The sequence below is a fragment of the Betta splendens genome, chromosome 14 (genome assembly GCF_900634795.4).
Source record: "Betta splendens chromosome 14, fBetSpl5.4, whole genome shotgun sequence".
In the NCBI taxonomy this organism is placed as follows: domain Eukaryota; kingdom Metazoa; phylum Chordata; class Actinopteri; order Anabantiformes; family Osphronemidae; genus Betta; species Betta splendens.
Window position 1 is genome coordinate 15,244,198 of NC_040894.2, and position 15,645 is coordinate 15,259,842.

General features: G+C 44.0%; 1 protein-coding gene and 1 long non-coding RNA gene across 5 annotated transcripts in view; one reads left to right on the plus strand and one right to left on the minus strand.

Moving 5' to 3' along the window:
- The window catches only part of pknox2 (pbx/knotted 1 homeobox 2), a 68,951-nt gene extending 60,049 nt beyond the window's left edge, over window positions 1-8,902 (plus strand). Inside the window, exons 1-6 of one of the 4 annotated variants that reach the window (XM_029174641.3) lie at window positions 3,248-3,390; window positions 3,586-3,778; window positions 5,683-5,825; window positions 6,093-6,307; window positions 6,586-7,337; window positions 7,731-8,902. In XM_029174641.3, the coding sequence (XP_029030474.1) occupies window positions 3,595-3,778; window positions 5,683-5,825; window positions 6,093-6,307; window positions 6,586-7,337; window positions 7,731-7,789 (1,353 nt within the window). In that variant the 5' untranslated portion in view covers window positions 3,248-3,390; window positions 3,586-3,594 and the 3' untranslated portion in view covers window positions 7,790-8,902. Of the gene's footprint in view, window positions 789-1,706; window positions 1,715-3,247; window positions 3,391-3,562; window positions 3,779-5,682; window positions 5,826-6,092; window positions 6,308-6,585 lie in introns of those variants that run through there. The other 3 variants (XM_055514561.1, XM_029174640.3, XM_029173086.3) reach the window with 3 other exon arrangements.
- Window positions 485-1,573, minus strand: LOC129605116 (uncharacterized). Its single transcript, XR_008696645.1, has 2 exons — window positions 1,322-1,573; window positions 485-1,170 (listed from the first exon to the last, which is right to left on the minus strand). It is a non-coding gene; the product is annotated as an uncharacterized LOC129605116 (long non-coding RNA).
- Window positions 8,903-15,645: the final 6,743 nt, after the last annotated feature.

The following is a 15,645-nucleotide window of genomic DNA, read 5'->3' on the forward strand; positions in this document are numbered from 1 at the left end:
TGTTTGCTGCAGCGACATTCTTTTTCCAGCATGACCTTTTAATTTTTGTTTTTTTCCATGAGCAAAACAATAAAAATGAAAAAAAGCTGTAGAAACCCGGTGTACACTGACTGCACATATAATATGTATATTGGATCTCCCATATGTTTGCATTCTGGTGTTTGCATAGTTATTGTGTTTCTTCTATTGTTGCGTTGCATGGCCTGGGCTCTAGCTAAAGGGACAGTTACACACGCGTTCCGCTCACTCCACGTGAGGCTGTGGAAACAGCTGCACATGCTGGACCTCTGCATTGGGGGACCTTGGATAATGGACCGTCCCTCATCCCAACGTCGGTGGAAACAGCGCCAGTGACTGTGGAAGCTCCGACTGACAGAACTGGTATCGTTCAATGACCAGCTTTATTGATGAAGGAGACGATTTTGTGGGGAAAACAAAAAAGAGCGTTAAAGAAACTCAATACTAATGTCTTCAGTTTTACATGAAGGACGGTGAAGAAACTGTGAAACATTTTCAGCTCTCTGTTTTGTACTAAAACACACAAATGAAGTCACTTGTTTTTAATGTGAACATGTCTAGCAAAAGAAGAACCACGTTATATTGAATGTTCTGATTGTTTATTGTGGCGTTTGTTGCTCATTAATATGCTTTACTCTGTTTGTTTTTTTAAAGATCTTCCAGAGCAAACGACAGACGGGAAATATTTCTATTTCATTTGTAAACTTTGTTGTCATAATCTATTGTGTTTTAATAGACAGATTTTTTAATAATTAAAACATGTGAAGGTACATATTTTCCCCTGAACTTCTGCATATGAGAGACAATACACACTTTATTTTATGACTCACATGACAAACGCACAGTAGAAAGGTGACGTTTGTCACATGATCAGCATCAGTGAAAGGTGAAGATCAAAATGCTACAGTTTCAACAACTCTGTTTCTGCCTAATTCCAACTCAGTGTTGAGCAGTTGCATGACACTGGTCACGTCATTTCCATTACCTCGGTTTACGTATTGATCAAATGCCATTTCCAGGATGAACACGCTGGCTCGTTCTAGTGGAACTAAAGGCATCCTGGCTCTCTGCTTTGCCAACACAGTGCCGTACAGTTGCCAAACCAGGATGACGATGAAGGTTCAGCTCACAGCTCTCTCACCCACAGAGCAGCTGGTGATTATGGAGAAATGTGAAAAAGGAAAACATTTGTAAAAATGGAACATAATGTGAATAAAGAAAGCAGAAAACAAAACAAAACTGGCAGAAAGCTTCAGATTGGCTGAATGTAGTCCAGGAATCACAAATCATAAAAAACACCCACTGAAAAGTTTCTTTGTCCTTGTGTCTTTTCCGTGCTGCTTTGTCGTGACCAGTCCAGGTCCATGGAAGGACCCAGGACGAGCACAGGGAGACATTCGCCCTGAACCTCCATCTGGATCAGCTGTGGATCAAGGAGCATCTCATCACCAGCAGCTTCCAGATGAAGTTGTGCTTCGCTCCTTGATCCTGACTTATTTCTGGTCTCTCATTGTAACATGTTTCCAGCCCACGCTGTTAACAATCTCCACATTGGTTTAACATCCCACGTCTTCCTGTCACATGGGCAGCTCCCACCCACTGGTTGGTGCCACAGTCTGTGGCTGAACTCGCAGAGACGCCCACTGAAACGCCCCCCACCTTCTCTGACGGCTCCCAGAATTGGACAGAGCCTTTTGTGACCGCAGGGCTCCTCCTCTGTCAGAATACAGTAGATGCTAATCACTGCTGTGGGTGTTTGCTGCCAGATGCGCATTGTGTTTTTTATTACACGCTCCAGCGTAATTGCCTCCCTGCATTGTTTTCTGCCCGGCCCCAAAAAGGTCAAACTTTAATTGCAGCAACACTTATCGAATATCTGTGTTTGTGCACTTCTTGTTTCTTCTTTTTTTTCTCAAGTCACCTTTTTTCAGGGGGAGGAATTTGAATTTCAGGGCTTGAAAATAACATACAGTAATAGGAGTATTAGGAGTTGGCAACATGTGATGAGGTGATTAGACACTTGATATGACTACATACTGTATGTGGAAGCTCAGCTCCAAAGTTCTCAAACGTGGGAGGGAAATCACTCATATTTACTAAAGTGGTCTAATTAAAAATAAAAAAAAGTTAAACTTTTGAGACTCTGGGCATCACAACATTACTGTCTAATTATTCCACGCAGGCCTTTGTGTGCAGGCAGGTCAGGTAGACGGATTAACTGGTGGCTCTCTCTGAACTTTAATAACACCGGTTAAAGAGCAGGAGCGATAAAGGTAGATTTAATAACTCACTGAGTGAAGTAGCTGACGTGGGCGTTTTAATCTACCATGGGATGACATTAGTTATAGCAGCAGCGCTGGTCATGAAACATTCAGTTCTTATTAGTACAAAGCTGCAGTAAGCTGTGGTTGACTTAAACCTGGCAGGGTTCAGGGTTTGAATGAATACTTTCTACTCCACAACTGATGCATCCGTCTAAATAGAACATGTTGATGAAGCTTTGGTTCCAGAGGCTGGAAAAGGCAACAGCACCATTGGGTGTCCTTCTGCATAATTATATTTCTGGGCTGAAATAATTAATTTACATGATATTCCATTATCACTCTGAAGTGGATTTACAGATTTCTTTTGTTTTGGTTGCAAAACATGAAAGCTTCCTTGGGATCCAGGGAAGTAAGGAAGGAAGGAAGGAAGGAAGGAAGGAAGGAAGGAAGGAAGGAAGGAAGGAAGGAAGGAGGGTGGATGGGTGGTTGGATGGATGGATGGATGCTTAAGTACATCTAGATTATATTCCAAATCTTCATGTTTCCAGACAACACAATCCCTTTTACGCTGCTACACACATAGAGTTCAGCAAAAGTCAGAGACATGAGCATCTCTGTTGAATGGCTCAGTATTCAGCAGTAGCTCTAAGGCTAAAGTAAAGTAAAAATAGTCCCACAATGACAGAGGATGAAAAAGCCACTGGCAGTGGTTGACTGTTCTGAAGTGGGCACACACACACACACAGACACACACACACACACACACGCAAACACACACACACACACACACACACACACACACACACACACACACACACACACACACACACACACACACACACACACACACACACACACACACTGGCATGGAGCTAGTGCTGCGTGCTGGAGGTCTGCTGCAGTGCCATCTGGGCGTCTACATGCTCCCAGATGTTGCCTCTGTAATTAAAGGCCCGCCTCGGCCGGGTCCAGCCCAGGTCCAACCTCTCATTTACAGAGGTCCTCTCAAAATACTTATGAAGCTTTCCAACACTGCACAGGCCTTTGTAGGAACTTGTTGGCCTGGAGACACCCTGTACATTCACCACTCTAAACTGGAAGACTCAAGGTAAGAACTTCTACTAATAACTGAAGAATCATCTACTGCTTTTGTTAAAAATCTACAGTTTTGTTTTAATATTTCACAGGATAGATAAAGAAAAGGAAAACATGGACTATGATTTGAACTTCCAGCACAGACACAATATATATTTCTTCTGTTTGACTGCTTGAAAAAGGAGCCTCTTTTGTTATCGTTGCGCAGGTGTTCAGAATGTCCATCGCACAGGCCGCAGCCAAGGCCATGCTATCTGATGCCCTGCTGCAGGAGGGCTCAGGGATAAATCGCATCAACCACCTGGAGCTGGAGCTTCCTCTGGACAAGGTCATCAAGTTTGTGTCTGTGGGTCTTCCACTGATGCTGGTGTGCATGGCCTTCGCCCGAGAGATATCCCTGGGTGAGCAACCGTCTGCCTCTAGTCTTTAAATGCTGTTTCACATGCTTTGACCCCAAATATACCTTAAAATAACTATTTATTGTTCTTATATAGAAAAAATGATTGGATCTATCTATTTATTGCATGTTGATTCCTTTGCAGAGTTGACATTTATGTGTCAAATGCTCTTAAGGTCTCGATTTACTTACAATATACTTAGACTGCATTCAGTAGAACATGCTGATATTAATAATTAGTCTGGGTTGTTCATTTAAAGTCAGTTCAAAAGTAAGAACATGAGTCAAAATTTAAGTAGGTGCAGGAGAAAATTGACTCAATTTGTGAGTCCAGAATCATGACATATGCAAGTATCTGCTTTTATGTGTGGACTTAGATGTACAGCATCTTCCCATCGCCCACATTCTCTGAGAAAGAGATGATGAACAATGTGATGCTGTAATTATCTTTAATGTAATTAGTTCTGTACTTATCAAGAGAAAGGAAACACTTACAGAACATCATCTCCAACCGGAAAGCATTGACTAGCGTCCTCATTAGCGCTCAGCAGCACAATAAAGACCTCAGTGGCAATGACGATATCACAGTAAAGAATTGTTGATACTGTAACACAAAACCTGTTCAGTAATTTTTTGCCTATGCAGTAGGTTGAACTTTACTGCCTGACCTGATTTGTAGCGGTTGGGTCGCGTTTTGGCCTCTTTCGCACATTAAACAATCCCACATCCTGTCTTGTTGCCATTTGTGTCACACAGAAGCAAAGCTAGCGTTTGTGAGAACACAGAAGCGGACGTCTGCTGCTGAGGAGGCTGACGTCCTTGACTTTGAACTAAACGTTGCCTCTCCAGAGCTGGTCTGCAATCAGCCTGATGCTCCTGATTCTAATTGCTGTGTGGAAATGATTGAGAGCAGCGTTCACTAACACTGGCACGCTGTAATTACAAGGCAGAGTTCTTGTGTGGCAGCTCCCCTCTACGCGAGTCAAATGACTGCATGTGTTGATTAACCGCGGGGATGGGAAGGGTGGGGATGTAGAACATGACACGGGGCCGAGGCAGGAGCTCGGCCGACGCTCGGTGCAGACAACAGCGCTTGATTGAGTCTGGCTTAGGTGCATGTGACTCTCAGCCAGGACTTCCTGCACCGAGCAGAGTGTGGGCAAGACCAGATAGAAGCAGCGCCAGACGTGTAGGAGGCCGACAGCACGGGGACGGGAGCCGAGTGGGCGCTCGTTGTATAGGATCCATGATGTTACTTATTTAAGTGTAGGATGACGTCTGTGCTCGTGCCCACATGTTCTCACATGGAAAGGGGGAGAGAAAGAGCGCTCAGGTGATAGATCCAAACATCAACCTTTCAACAATAGTCAGATTCAATCAATATCTCCCCAATGTGTCACACTGTATGTTTCCACACAGAGAATAAAGCCTGAGCGCTCAGATTCAGACTCTGTAACAGCTGCCTGTAATTAGGTGGACAAAAAGGGAGCTGGGCATTGGCTCGGGATGCTCGTAAGGTGGTGTGGTGTTTTAGTGAAGGCACACCCTGGGATGTTCCCGTCCGAGTCCTCTCTTTAAGGGTGGGGCCCTCCTGACAAATGACAGATGGGTGGAACACAAGTGGTAATATCAAGGTGAAGTAAAAAGAGAAGCCTAATTTGGAACAGACTCACGCGGGGTTTAAAATGCCAGGTTGCCATTTGGAAACATATGATTTCTTCAGTGAAAGTTTGAAATTGGGCACACAGGAGTTAACCCCCCAACCCCCCCCCCCCCCCCCCCCCCCCCCCCCCCCAGCACCGAGCCCTGACGGCATCCATGCTCAGGGATCGCTTACGGGCAAATTGATAAAGCCAATTCAGTGCATTGGCGAACGCTGCTACCAACCAACGTTTGTTTACTCCGCAGGGCCTCAGATCAGCTGCTTCCCTCCCAGCAATTTCAGCATCAAGCAGGGCGGCTACGTCGACGCCTACTGCTGGGACTCCCTCATGCATCACGAGTTCGACAGCGACGGCAACTTCCAAGAGCGCTCGCTCTGGGTTCATAAAGTAAGTCGAGGGCTTCCGTCAGACTCCATCGTGCTAAAGTGCTGACAAACAAACTCTACTGTAACTGCTGGAAATGTCAGTGTAAGCCTTTAATAAGAAGCAGACCTTTAACAAAATATTCAGCCTGAATGCAGGTGACATTTAAAGCGCAGCCACAAATATGCTTCCTTGGGTTGTCTTTTCTTCTGTGAGAGTTGTGTTGTGAAGTATTTATCTCCCTCCACTCTCCTCGTCTTCTCACTCCGTTCTCCCTCCTCATCTGTCCAGATGTTCCCTTACTCTCTGCTGGCCATGGCCACGCTCATGTACCTGCCGGCGCTGATCTGGCGTCAGCTCGTCATGCCCACGCTCGGCTCAGACCTGCTCTTTGTCATCGAAGAGCTGGACAAGTCGTACAACCGCTCGATCCGCATGGCCCAGAGCATCCTGGACATGCGGCAGAGCACCAAGAATCCGCTCACCTTCCAGGCGGAACTGCAGAGGTGAGGGATCGAGCCTTGTTTTCGGCTTCCAGAAACCTGAGACGATGTTACATGTTACTTTAATGAACTGGGTAATTGCTGAAGCAAGTCGACATAACTGAAGGAATCGGTCCAGCTTCAGCTCACTCCTCTTACAATCCACGTGTTTGTGAAGGGCCCTTTTGGCTGCTGGGCTGTGGTTTAGAGTTTCTAGTATCTAGAAGTAGAGGGACAGTGCGCTTACGAACATGCAGCTTCTTTCATGGGGCTCAAGTCGCTCTTCTCTGGATTCATTGCAGGGCCAAGAGGAAGCGGTACTTTGAGTACCCTCTGCTGGAGAGGTACATGCAGTGTAAACAAAGCTCCTACTTCCTTGTTAGCATGCTGTTCCTGCGCGGCTTCCTGCTCCTGATCTTCATGAGCGCTGCTTGTCTCTACCTGGCCTACTTCCACCTGTCGGCCTTCCTGCAAGACGAGTTCAGCTGCTTCGTCCGCACCGGCGTGCTGCGGGATCAGAACTGGGTTCCAGACTTGATCCAGTGTAAAATGATCGGACAGTTGGTCTTTCAGGTGATCAGCGTGGTCAATGGCGCCATCTACGTCCTGTTGGCTCCCATCGTCCTCTTCAGCCTGATTCGTCTGTTTGTTTGGGACACCACATTCATCTCTGTCTATGACGTCCTGCCAGCTCTGGATCTAATCAACCGTCGCAGGCTGGGCTGCCCTCTGAACGACCTTAACGTCCTCCTGCTGTTCCTGCGCGCAAACGTGGCTCACTTGAAGTCGTACGGGAAGGTGAGGGCTTTGTGCTCACTGGCGCCCCCACAGGTGGGCAGTGCCACTGCAGGCCAGGGCTTAAACGCGATGCTGAGCCAGGAGGAGATGGAGGAGCGCGAAGAGGCTGCGATGGAGCTAGCAGAGGAGGTGGAGGAGGCCAAGAAGGAAGGGAAGCTCAACTTAGTGGACATCATGACTATTCTGGGAGCAGCACAGGGACGAGTGATGAACTGCAGCGAGAAGAGGCCTCTGGTGGAGGAGAATATGAGTCTGGGTACCACAACACTTATCTACACACTCAAACGCATTCTGCTCGTAGCTATTTTTGTCTACATCATTTGGGATGTACAGAAGATTATTAAGTGACCTTCAAACTACAGACACCGTTGCAGAGAATAAAAAGCAAGTGCTTTAAATAGAAGAGAGAACAAAGCGTTCTCACTGAATACAGAATAAGGTCATATTAAAGTGGACCCAAGGACATGAAACTGTAGGCAGTGAGTTTAAAATGGTTTGGTGCTAAACACTTTATCTGTATTTATTGCTTTTGTTTTTATATGTTTACACCTTGCAGAATTGGCTACTATTGGTTAAAGTACTGGCTAATGCAGAAGGGAGAGATCTGTGGTGCTGTCTGGCTCTAACTGCCCTCTCTGTCTCTTCACAGAGCCAAACCACCAGGGGTACCATGAGTTGAAGGAGTCTGCACCATTTAGTCATTACTAGGCTTCCTACAGTACGGACTGAATCAATGTTACTGTGTCTGTACAGTAAAACGTACTGGACCTGCAAAAATATACAGCTAGTTATTAAACAATATATTATTAAACACTATATAAATAAAACATCACTTACTTGGGGGTTGCAGGACAAACTGGATGGATTTTCAGTAGCTGCATATTTGTAGCATCTTAATATTACAACATTATATTGTAGTCTGGGTCCAGACGGGTTTCTGGATCCTTAATGGTCTGACTGTGTGTCGTACTTCAGGAAAAGGTGATGGAGAAATGCAGAGCTGGACCCTTTGGAGATGCAGGTTGAACAAAGTGTCCTCGCGGTCCTCTGTGATCTGATTGTCCAGGATGCAGTTTAAAAGCAGCAGTAAACTGGGTGCACTCCTCAACTGGGATGACCTTATACCAACAGCTATATGTTGATTGATTAACAAGGATGAAACAAAGGATCCAGTAAAAGTGTTAATTAAGGATTCCAGTGTCACTTTTTTAACTTGATTTCATAAACTTAATGTAAACTTGTTTCAGTTTTTATGTTTTTACTTTTTTGAATATTTTTCCTGCATCTCCATAAAATGAGCTGACTTCTTTTTCCTTATGAAATCTACAGTCTGTTGTATTTCATTTCAAATGAATACAGATTGTTTTGTAACAAATTTTTGACTTCCAGTAAATGCCACAGGATTGTGCAGCTATCTCATTCATTAAAAAAATTCTATTTTATAAACACAAGCTTTGGTTGTACAGTAATATGTGTGAAGGGCAAAGGACCCGTCCGTGTGAGGACAGAGAGCCTCTCGTCTGCTCAGAGTCTTTATTTTTAGCTCAGAGAGAGAGTAAGTGTTATTTCTGTGCCCAGAAGTCAGACACTTGTCCTCAACAGATAAACACTGAACGAGTAAAACACTCTCATTAAGGTCAGAGTTAAATACTTTAAAAGGCTTGTGTTGGTTGGTTGCTGTATCCTGCTTTCATCTATGCTGCTGTTCAGCATTTTGACACAGCTAATACATTACTTTGGATCAGGTTTTAGTTCTGGTGAGTCTCAAATGAAAACTTACAGTGTCATGTATTCTAAATTAAATCAACATAACTTCATGAACCTGATAATTCGCCAGTCTTATGTGTTACAATCACAAATGCATGAAAGTCCTAGTCTCTTTACCGACATGCATCTCAGTTGGTGACGTGGTGTTGGAGTGGCTGCACTTTCATTACGCTTTAAAATGGACTAGTCCACATTTTCCCTACAGTTCATGTTCACATGTTCAATACTTGCTTCAAATCTTACATTGTTCTTATTCTTTGCCTTTTAAAGGTTCTGACAGAGGCTGTTGTTCATGTTTGCAAATGCATCATTGTTTAGTGGCATTGTTTGCAATGACTACACACAATAAGATGGGTTTTCTGGGCAGCTGAAGGTAACTTGGTCTCTCCCTGTAATCCTGCGAACAGTAACAGTAGCATAAAACAAAAATCAGCATGTATCAAAATGTCAGTACACGTCCAGTAAGAAATAACCATATAGAATATAAATATTCAACTAAAAGGGCCCAGGTACAGACAGTGTGGAGTAAAAGATGCAGTTTGACAGTAGGCAGCCAAGTTGCCTGGTGAGTAATGGGCTGTACAGCAGGAAGTCCATGAGCGTGTGCATGTCAAATAAACACACTGTATTTTATTCTTGACGCAGGAAATTGCAGGCAGCACTTTACAATAAAGGCTTTTAGTGTAAAACGTGTTGAAAAGTGTTTTTCATGCTGTTTACGCAAAGGCTTTGAAGAACAGCTGATTTGTCTTCCTTTTCTGTTCTTTCAACATTCATGCATGTCAGACTCTCCAGATCCCGTGCTTTATGGGCAACAAGACAGTGAATGTCATTCCTGTCATTTGCATTCATTTGAATGGTAGCAAACTTAACACGAAGCCAGTCTGTCTCTTCTGCCTTTGAAGGTGTTGTCGTGTGACAGGACTTGCAGCTCTCGGGCTCAGGCCACTTGAGGGCATTGTTGAGTTGTGCTAAAACCCACCTTCTCACACTGTTCTGATAGCACTACATTAATGCAGGGCTGCATCACAAGTGAGGTCACTCTTGATATTCCTAATTTTCTGTAATCCAAACAAAGGCGCATGGCGTGTTCTCTTCTTCTCCGAATCAGCCTTATCAGGCGTGCACCAGGTCCAGGATCAGCTGCCAGGTCTGTAAAAGCTTCTGTGCCACGGCCAATTTCCCAGAGTTAAAATGTGTGAGGAGCTGGTGCTGCTGTGATTGGAGCCCTGCCTTTTGGAACCAACAAACCCTTGGCAGTCTCCACTGAGTTCAGCTATGTCAGCGCAGCAGGCTGGACCCAGGGTGTTGGGCACAATGCGCGGGACTTAAAGCAGGATTCCATTAAGTGAAATGAGATATCGCAGGCGTCCTGCGTCTGCTTCACGCTGCCGTTCTGCTGTGCTGGGATCACACGTCTGAACAATGCTGAGGTCTTATCTGCAGAGGGATTACATGACTCCAAATGCTTGCAGCACAACAGCCATGCAAGTGTTAAGTGATTTAGTTTGACGTTATGCTTCTCCCAAATCTTCTTCATGAACAAGACATGAAAAATTCAGCTGGTGGGAATTGATGGAAACATTCAATTACTTTGCTCTCATTCCATGTGTTTCCACTGGGCAAACGTGTGAGAGGCTGATGTCAGAGTGGGGCCACGCGTTTAGGGACCTGTCCACACTGCTGCTTATCAGATCTGTAGCAGCATTTTTAATGTTCACTGTTATTAATGATATTGTAGTGATGGACTGTGGCTGAAAGGCTGCTTCTGTACAGAAAGGCTGCTTTTCCATTTATATTGCTGACTGTGAAGGCGTCAAGGACAGATGCCTATGGATGAGGTTTTGGAGGGATTCAAATAGCTAACATGTTAGCAAATCTGAGGTGACCTCGAGTTCACCACATATTTCACCTAATCCTTGTTCTGATGGCTACGAAATGCAGACAACAATCCAGAGTGAGAGTGACGTGAAGTAAACAGCGAGCAGCAGAGAGGCAGAAGTTGTCTAACGTTTCATTAGCGCTTGTGTAGCATTCAGTCGGCCTATGTCTGACTTTATCTAATTGATTCTGAGTTGTTCTCCCTGCGCCTGCTTGGGTTCCCTTCAGGTACAGTCAGGTCATTAGAGCCTTGCACATACTGTACAGTGGGTGTGAGCGTGAATGGGTTTCTGTCTATGTGTGATCCGCTGAGGGACTGGCAGCCTGTCAAGGAGCTACACACAAACCACACAGGAGGCAAATCGCACTAACGCCCCAAAAATGCAATTATTATTTCATTTCTTGGCCTTGAAGCTAACGTAGGTGCAAACCTACCTAAATAACTTAGCTACATGTTAGAGCAGCAGGTGATTTTAGTGACAGATGTGTAACAGTGTTTACATTAATTGTAGGTTTTGCTTAATTAACATGAATTAAGCTAAAGTGCACCTGCAGTTTTTGTCTGAGATGAATCATCAGCCACGGCTTATGTTTTTTTTACACATTATCCTCAATAATTGAATGACTCACTGCTGACTGCTAATTAGAGAAACTCGTCCAAGGAGAAGAGACAGATCTGCCGTAGTCCTCAATGACCCGTCTGAGCTCATAGAGCTCCTCATCATCTCAGGCTGCGCTAAACGCTCAATCTGCATTTGACTCACACTTTTGCTTGCTCTGTGTGTGTGTGTGTGTGTGTGTGTGTGTGTGTGTGTGTGTGTGTGTGTGTGTGTGTGTGTGTGTGTGTGTGTGTGTGTGTGTGTGTGCGTGTGTGTGTGCCTGATGGGTTTTCTGTTCATCAGGTTAGAATTAAGTGGTCATCTTCTTTGTTTAGTGTCTTCCTTTCAAACAAAACGACGTCAGCGCTGGGAACGTGACAGTGACAATGTTGCCAGTGTCTGCTGCATGGCGTCATAGTTCAGTGTATGTACTGCATAGAGATTTTAAACCTCTCAGGTGTTTGTGTAAAAATCTTGCAGACCTAATTTTAAAACATATGCAAATCAAGCAACGCTCTCCGAGGCTGAATAAATAAAGACAGACTATCAAGCACGAGGTGGATAATCTTATGTAGTTTAGGGAGCTTGATGTAATCCTGGGGTTTAATGCTAGCAGATGTCCAGACCCGATTAGAAGCAGCAGGTAATAAAGCAGGTAGAAGATTACTTTGCTAATCATGACTCGTTGACCTTAATCAAGTATAAAAGAACACATGAAATTAATACAAAGGTCAGGAGCATTGGACAAGGTCACGTTGGAGTGATGGACCAGAGCACGTCTGTCTCTGTCACAAAAAAAGGTGAATATCAGAGATGGCACGATTCAAAACTAAATATGTATTGGACAGGAACACACGAGGACCAGGGATGACACAATAGCAAATGACAAGAGACAAGAGGTAAAAAAATACACACACACACACACACATACACACACACACACACACACACACACACACACACAAAAGGGGGAAATGACAAACGCCTGGAACCAGAAATAGACACAGTGTCCTCCCACCAGGTGACGCACTACCGTCACCTGGTGGGAGGAGGAACGAAGCGTCTCAGTCTCAGGATTATTATACTACTGACAACTTCATAGTGTATTCAAACAACCATACATGCATCATACAGGACATGTTTAATGTGACGATCTGGACAATATCACAGGCACAGATTCCAGTGCTCGTGATGCTCTTATCTCGTTAAAGTGGCTGTGGCAGACAGTCACCTGCTCCCAGAAACGCCTTCCCGTACGTGCTGTCAGCAGCGAGTCAACTCTGACCTGCAGTTGTGGTTTCAGTCCTCCCATCACTCCTCACTCACAGCGCTGGCAAGCTGCTTAACTCAGGTGTCAAAGTCAAGTAGAGCTGTCAGCGCGTGAGCATGGGAGATGACACACACCGGTGTTCTGTCAGCGCTGTCAGCTATTGACAATAAAAATGTCCCGAGAAGAGGAAGGCGTGAAGTCCTGCTCCAAAACAAAGGCCCAGGTTGCTTCGCTCACTTATAAAAAAGACAAAATTCAGATTTAGCTGAAAACCACATAACACATTAACCCTCCGTCAATGACAAGTGATGCTCCTACTTGCAGCACTCCATGCGCTCTCATCTTTTCACTTGGCTGATGCTGAACATATTCTCCGGATTTGCCTGGCGAGGAGCACAGATCAGAAGAAGCTGGAGACCCAGCATCCAGCTGCCAACCAAAGTCTAATCAATCAGCCCAATCTGTCACCCAGATCCGCTGCAAAATTGTTCTTAAGCTCCTATAATTTTCTGCCAACAAAACTAATTAAGGGAGAAAAAACGCTGCAGACTTGGCACCAGCAATGCAATTTATTTGTGTTAGTAATTTGTTTTAGTTTGTGCAGCCACACACAGTCCTCGGGCCTTGTGTTAGTAAGTCTTCATGCCTAACTGTTAATAACTTTACCTGAACATGTAGGATCACACACAGTGTTTATGAGTGTGCCAGACTTAACATAACACCTCTACACTGTCAGCATTTGACATATGGCATCATGCATAATACATAAAGGCAGCGCTACCCGTCATCCTGCTCGGCGAGGACGTGTCCGTGCTGAATCAGGTATCATGGCTTTGCTGCTCGTTACTTCCCCCGAGTGTGTGTCAGATTTGTTCACTTCGGTGACACATGATTTTCAAAGGCCTGAACTCATTTGCATAAACAGTTAGAACCAGTTTGACCTCTGCCTTGTAACGGCAAATTTAATTAGTCCTGGTGTCCAGTGGCGTCAGTGGGAGAACGCATAGCCTTTTTATCACGGAGCTGTCTCACAGCGATGGGTGGACACTGCGTGTGCCATTTAGAAGCTTCAAAACTATCACAGGCTTCCTGATACACTGTTCATTTTCTTGTTTGACAGCCAGTTGGACACTGTGATAAGTTTATACGATCCTACAGTATGTGTGACATTGAGATGCAGTGGAACATTAGTTTGTCACATGTCAAAACGCAAAAGGTTGGCAACACACACGTTCCATGGCGCTGTGTCTATATGACATCACACTGTGGAACCGCTACTGATGCAAAGGAGGATTCTACTAATTTTACAGATTAAGGGTTCTAAGTGTCTTCTGAATGTCAAATGGGAAATAAGGGGCCTTTGGAGGCTTCAGGGGGAGCTGACCATTATGTAAATTATTGAGTGGTATCACTTAAGTCAGTGCCACATTGGATTGTAAGGAGAAAATCAAAAACATCTTGGACTGGGAGTTAGAAAGAAATGAGACCAGCATTAATACGATGGTCAGGAAATCTCTGCAGACCCGGCGTCACAAACACCACAGCTAACAGGTTGGAAGAATAATCAGCAGAGACGTCACGTTGCTTTTCAAGGATTTAATAAGTGCAGAGCTAAAAATCACAGCAGGCTTGGAAATACAAAAGTCTAAATTTAGGAAAAGTAGAAATGATAAAGTGCTGCACCAAGCAGGAACTAACAATTAGTTAAAATAATCAAAAATCTGAAATACCAAGAAAACAAAATCACTGAGAACCAGGAGAAGAACACTTAACTAAATCACTGCAGAGCAGGAAGTAACAAACCAAGTTATGAAAAACACACAAAGTTACAAACTTTGAGTAACAAGATGAGCAGGAAGTAAAAAGATGAGACCATAATAACGCACTAGCAACTAGAACAACGACAAGGCTGAGACACAAAGCAGTGAAATGAGACACACCTGAACAGAAAATCACTTTAACACACAATGAGCCCACAGTTCCGGGGGAACTGCAGCACATGCAGGGCTGCTCCTTCTTTAGCTTCACAAACCAGACAATTCTAGTCTACATTCATTTCCATTGGCTTCCAAACTCAGCTGTAACTCAGCTGAAGAGTAAAATTACATATACGTATAAGCATATTGCATTGTAGTTTGTAGTTTAGGCTTGAGCTGTTCTACTACAGTCATCCAGCAAAGCCAGGATAAGAAGGAGCAGCTCCCTAAACAAACAAACAAATAAAACCACAATTAAAACAAACACACACACAATAAGTAGAGCGCACAGTATACAGCGGGTGCTGAACGTGGCTGGATGGTCTCCAAACATGTACAGTAGGAGTTGGCTGGCTTTAATGTACACGCAGGTTGTTCATGTGTTGATTAGTGGCTGGATCAGAGTTTGTGGCAGAAGGTGAGGAAGCAGGAAGTGTGAGGGCATGTTTTAGCTGAAGTAAAACCTCACTGCAACAGCTGAGCAGCTAAATATCACAGTCTAGGAGCATTTTGGTTTTACGTGTGAAGGTGTAGTAATGCTTTTCAGCAGACCAGCTGTTACATTATAAATACCTGCTTCATTCTGTGTCATTGAATCTAGCTGGTTTATAGAATCACCATCTTACAGTGAAAGTGAGGACTGCTTTATCATTTCCTGTCAAGTCCAAGTGGTTTTATTTTAGTTCACTTTACAAAAATATGTTATGTCTGCTTCATTATAGTTGTAGCTTTAACAACCTGAAATGTAGTTTGTGAAGTCTGTTAACACATTAGTTTAACTCTCTCTCTCATTTGGATTTTTTACAAAATTGATGTGCTGTAGTTAATTCATTGTGTTTTGTCTTTTTGTTTTAAGTGAGAACAACTCCTTAATCTCTAACAATGAAACCTCAAATAGTTTTATTAGCTCAAACAAGTACAAGATATTCACCTTACATCACTTTCAGATTGGTTACAGTGAATCCTGTTTGTATTTCATTCATTGAATATTGTCGATTAACACACAAAAGCAGGACAAAACGTTTGACAGCCGTAGTGTCTTATCAGTTTAGATGATGTGTTTGCTTTTGC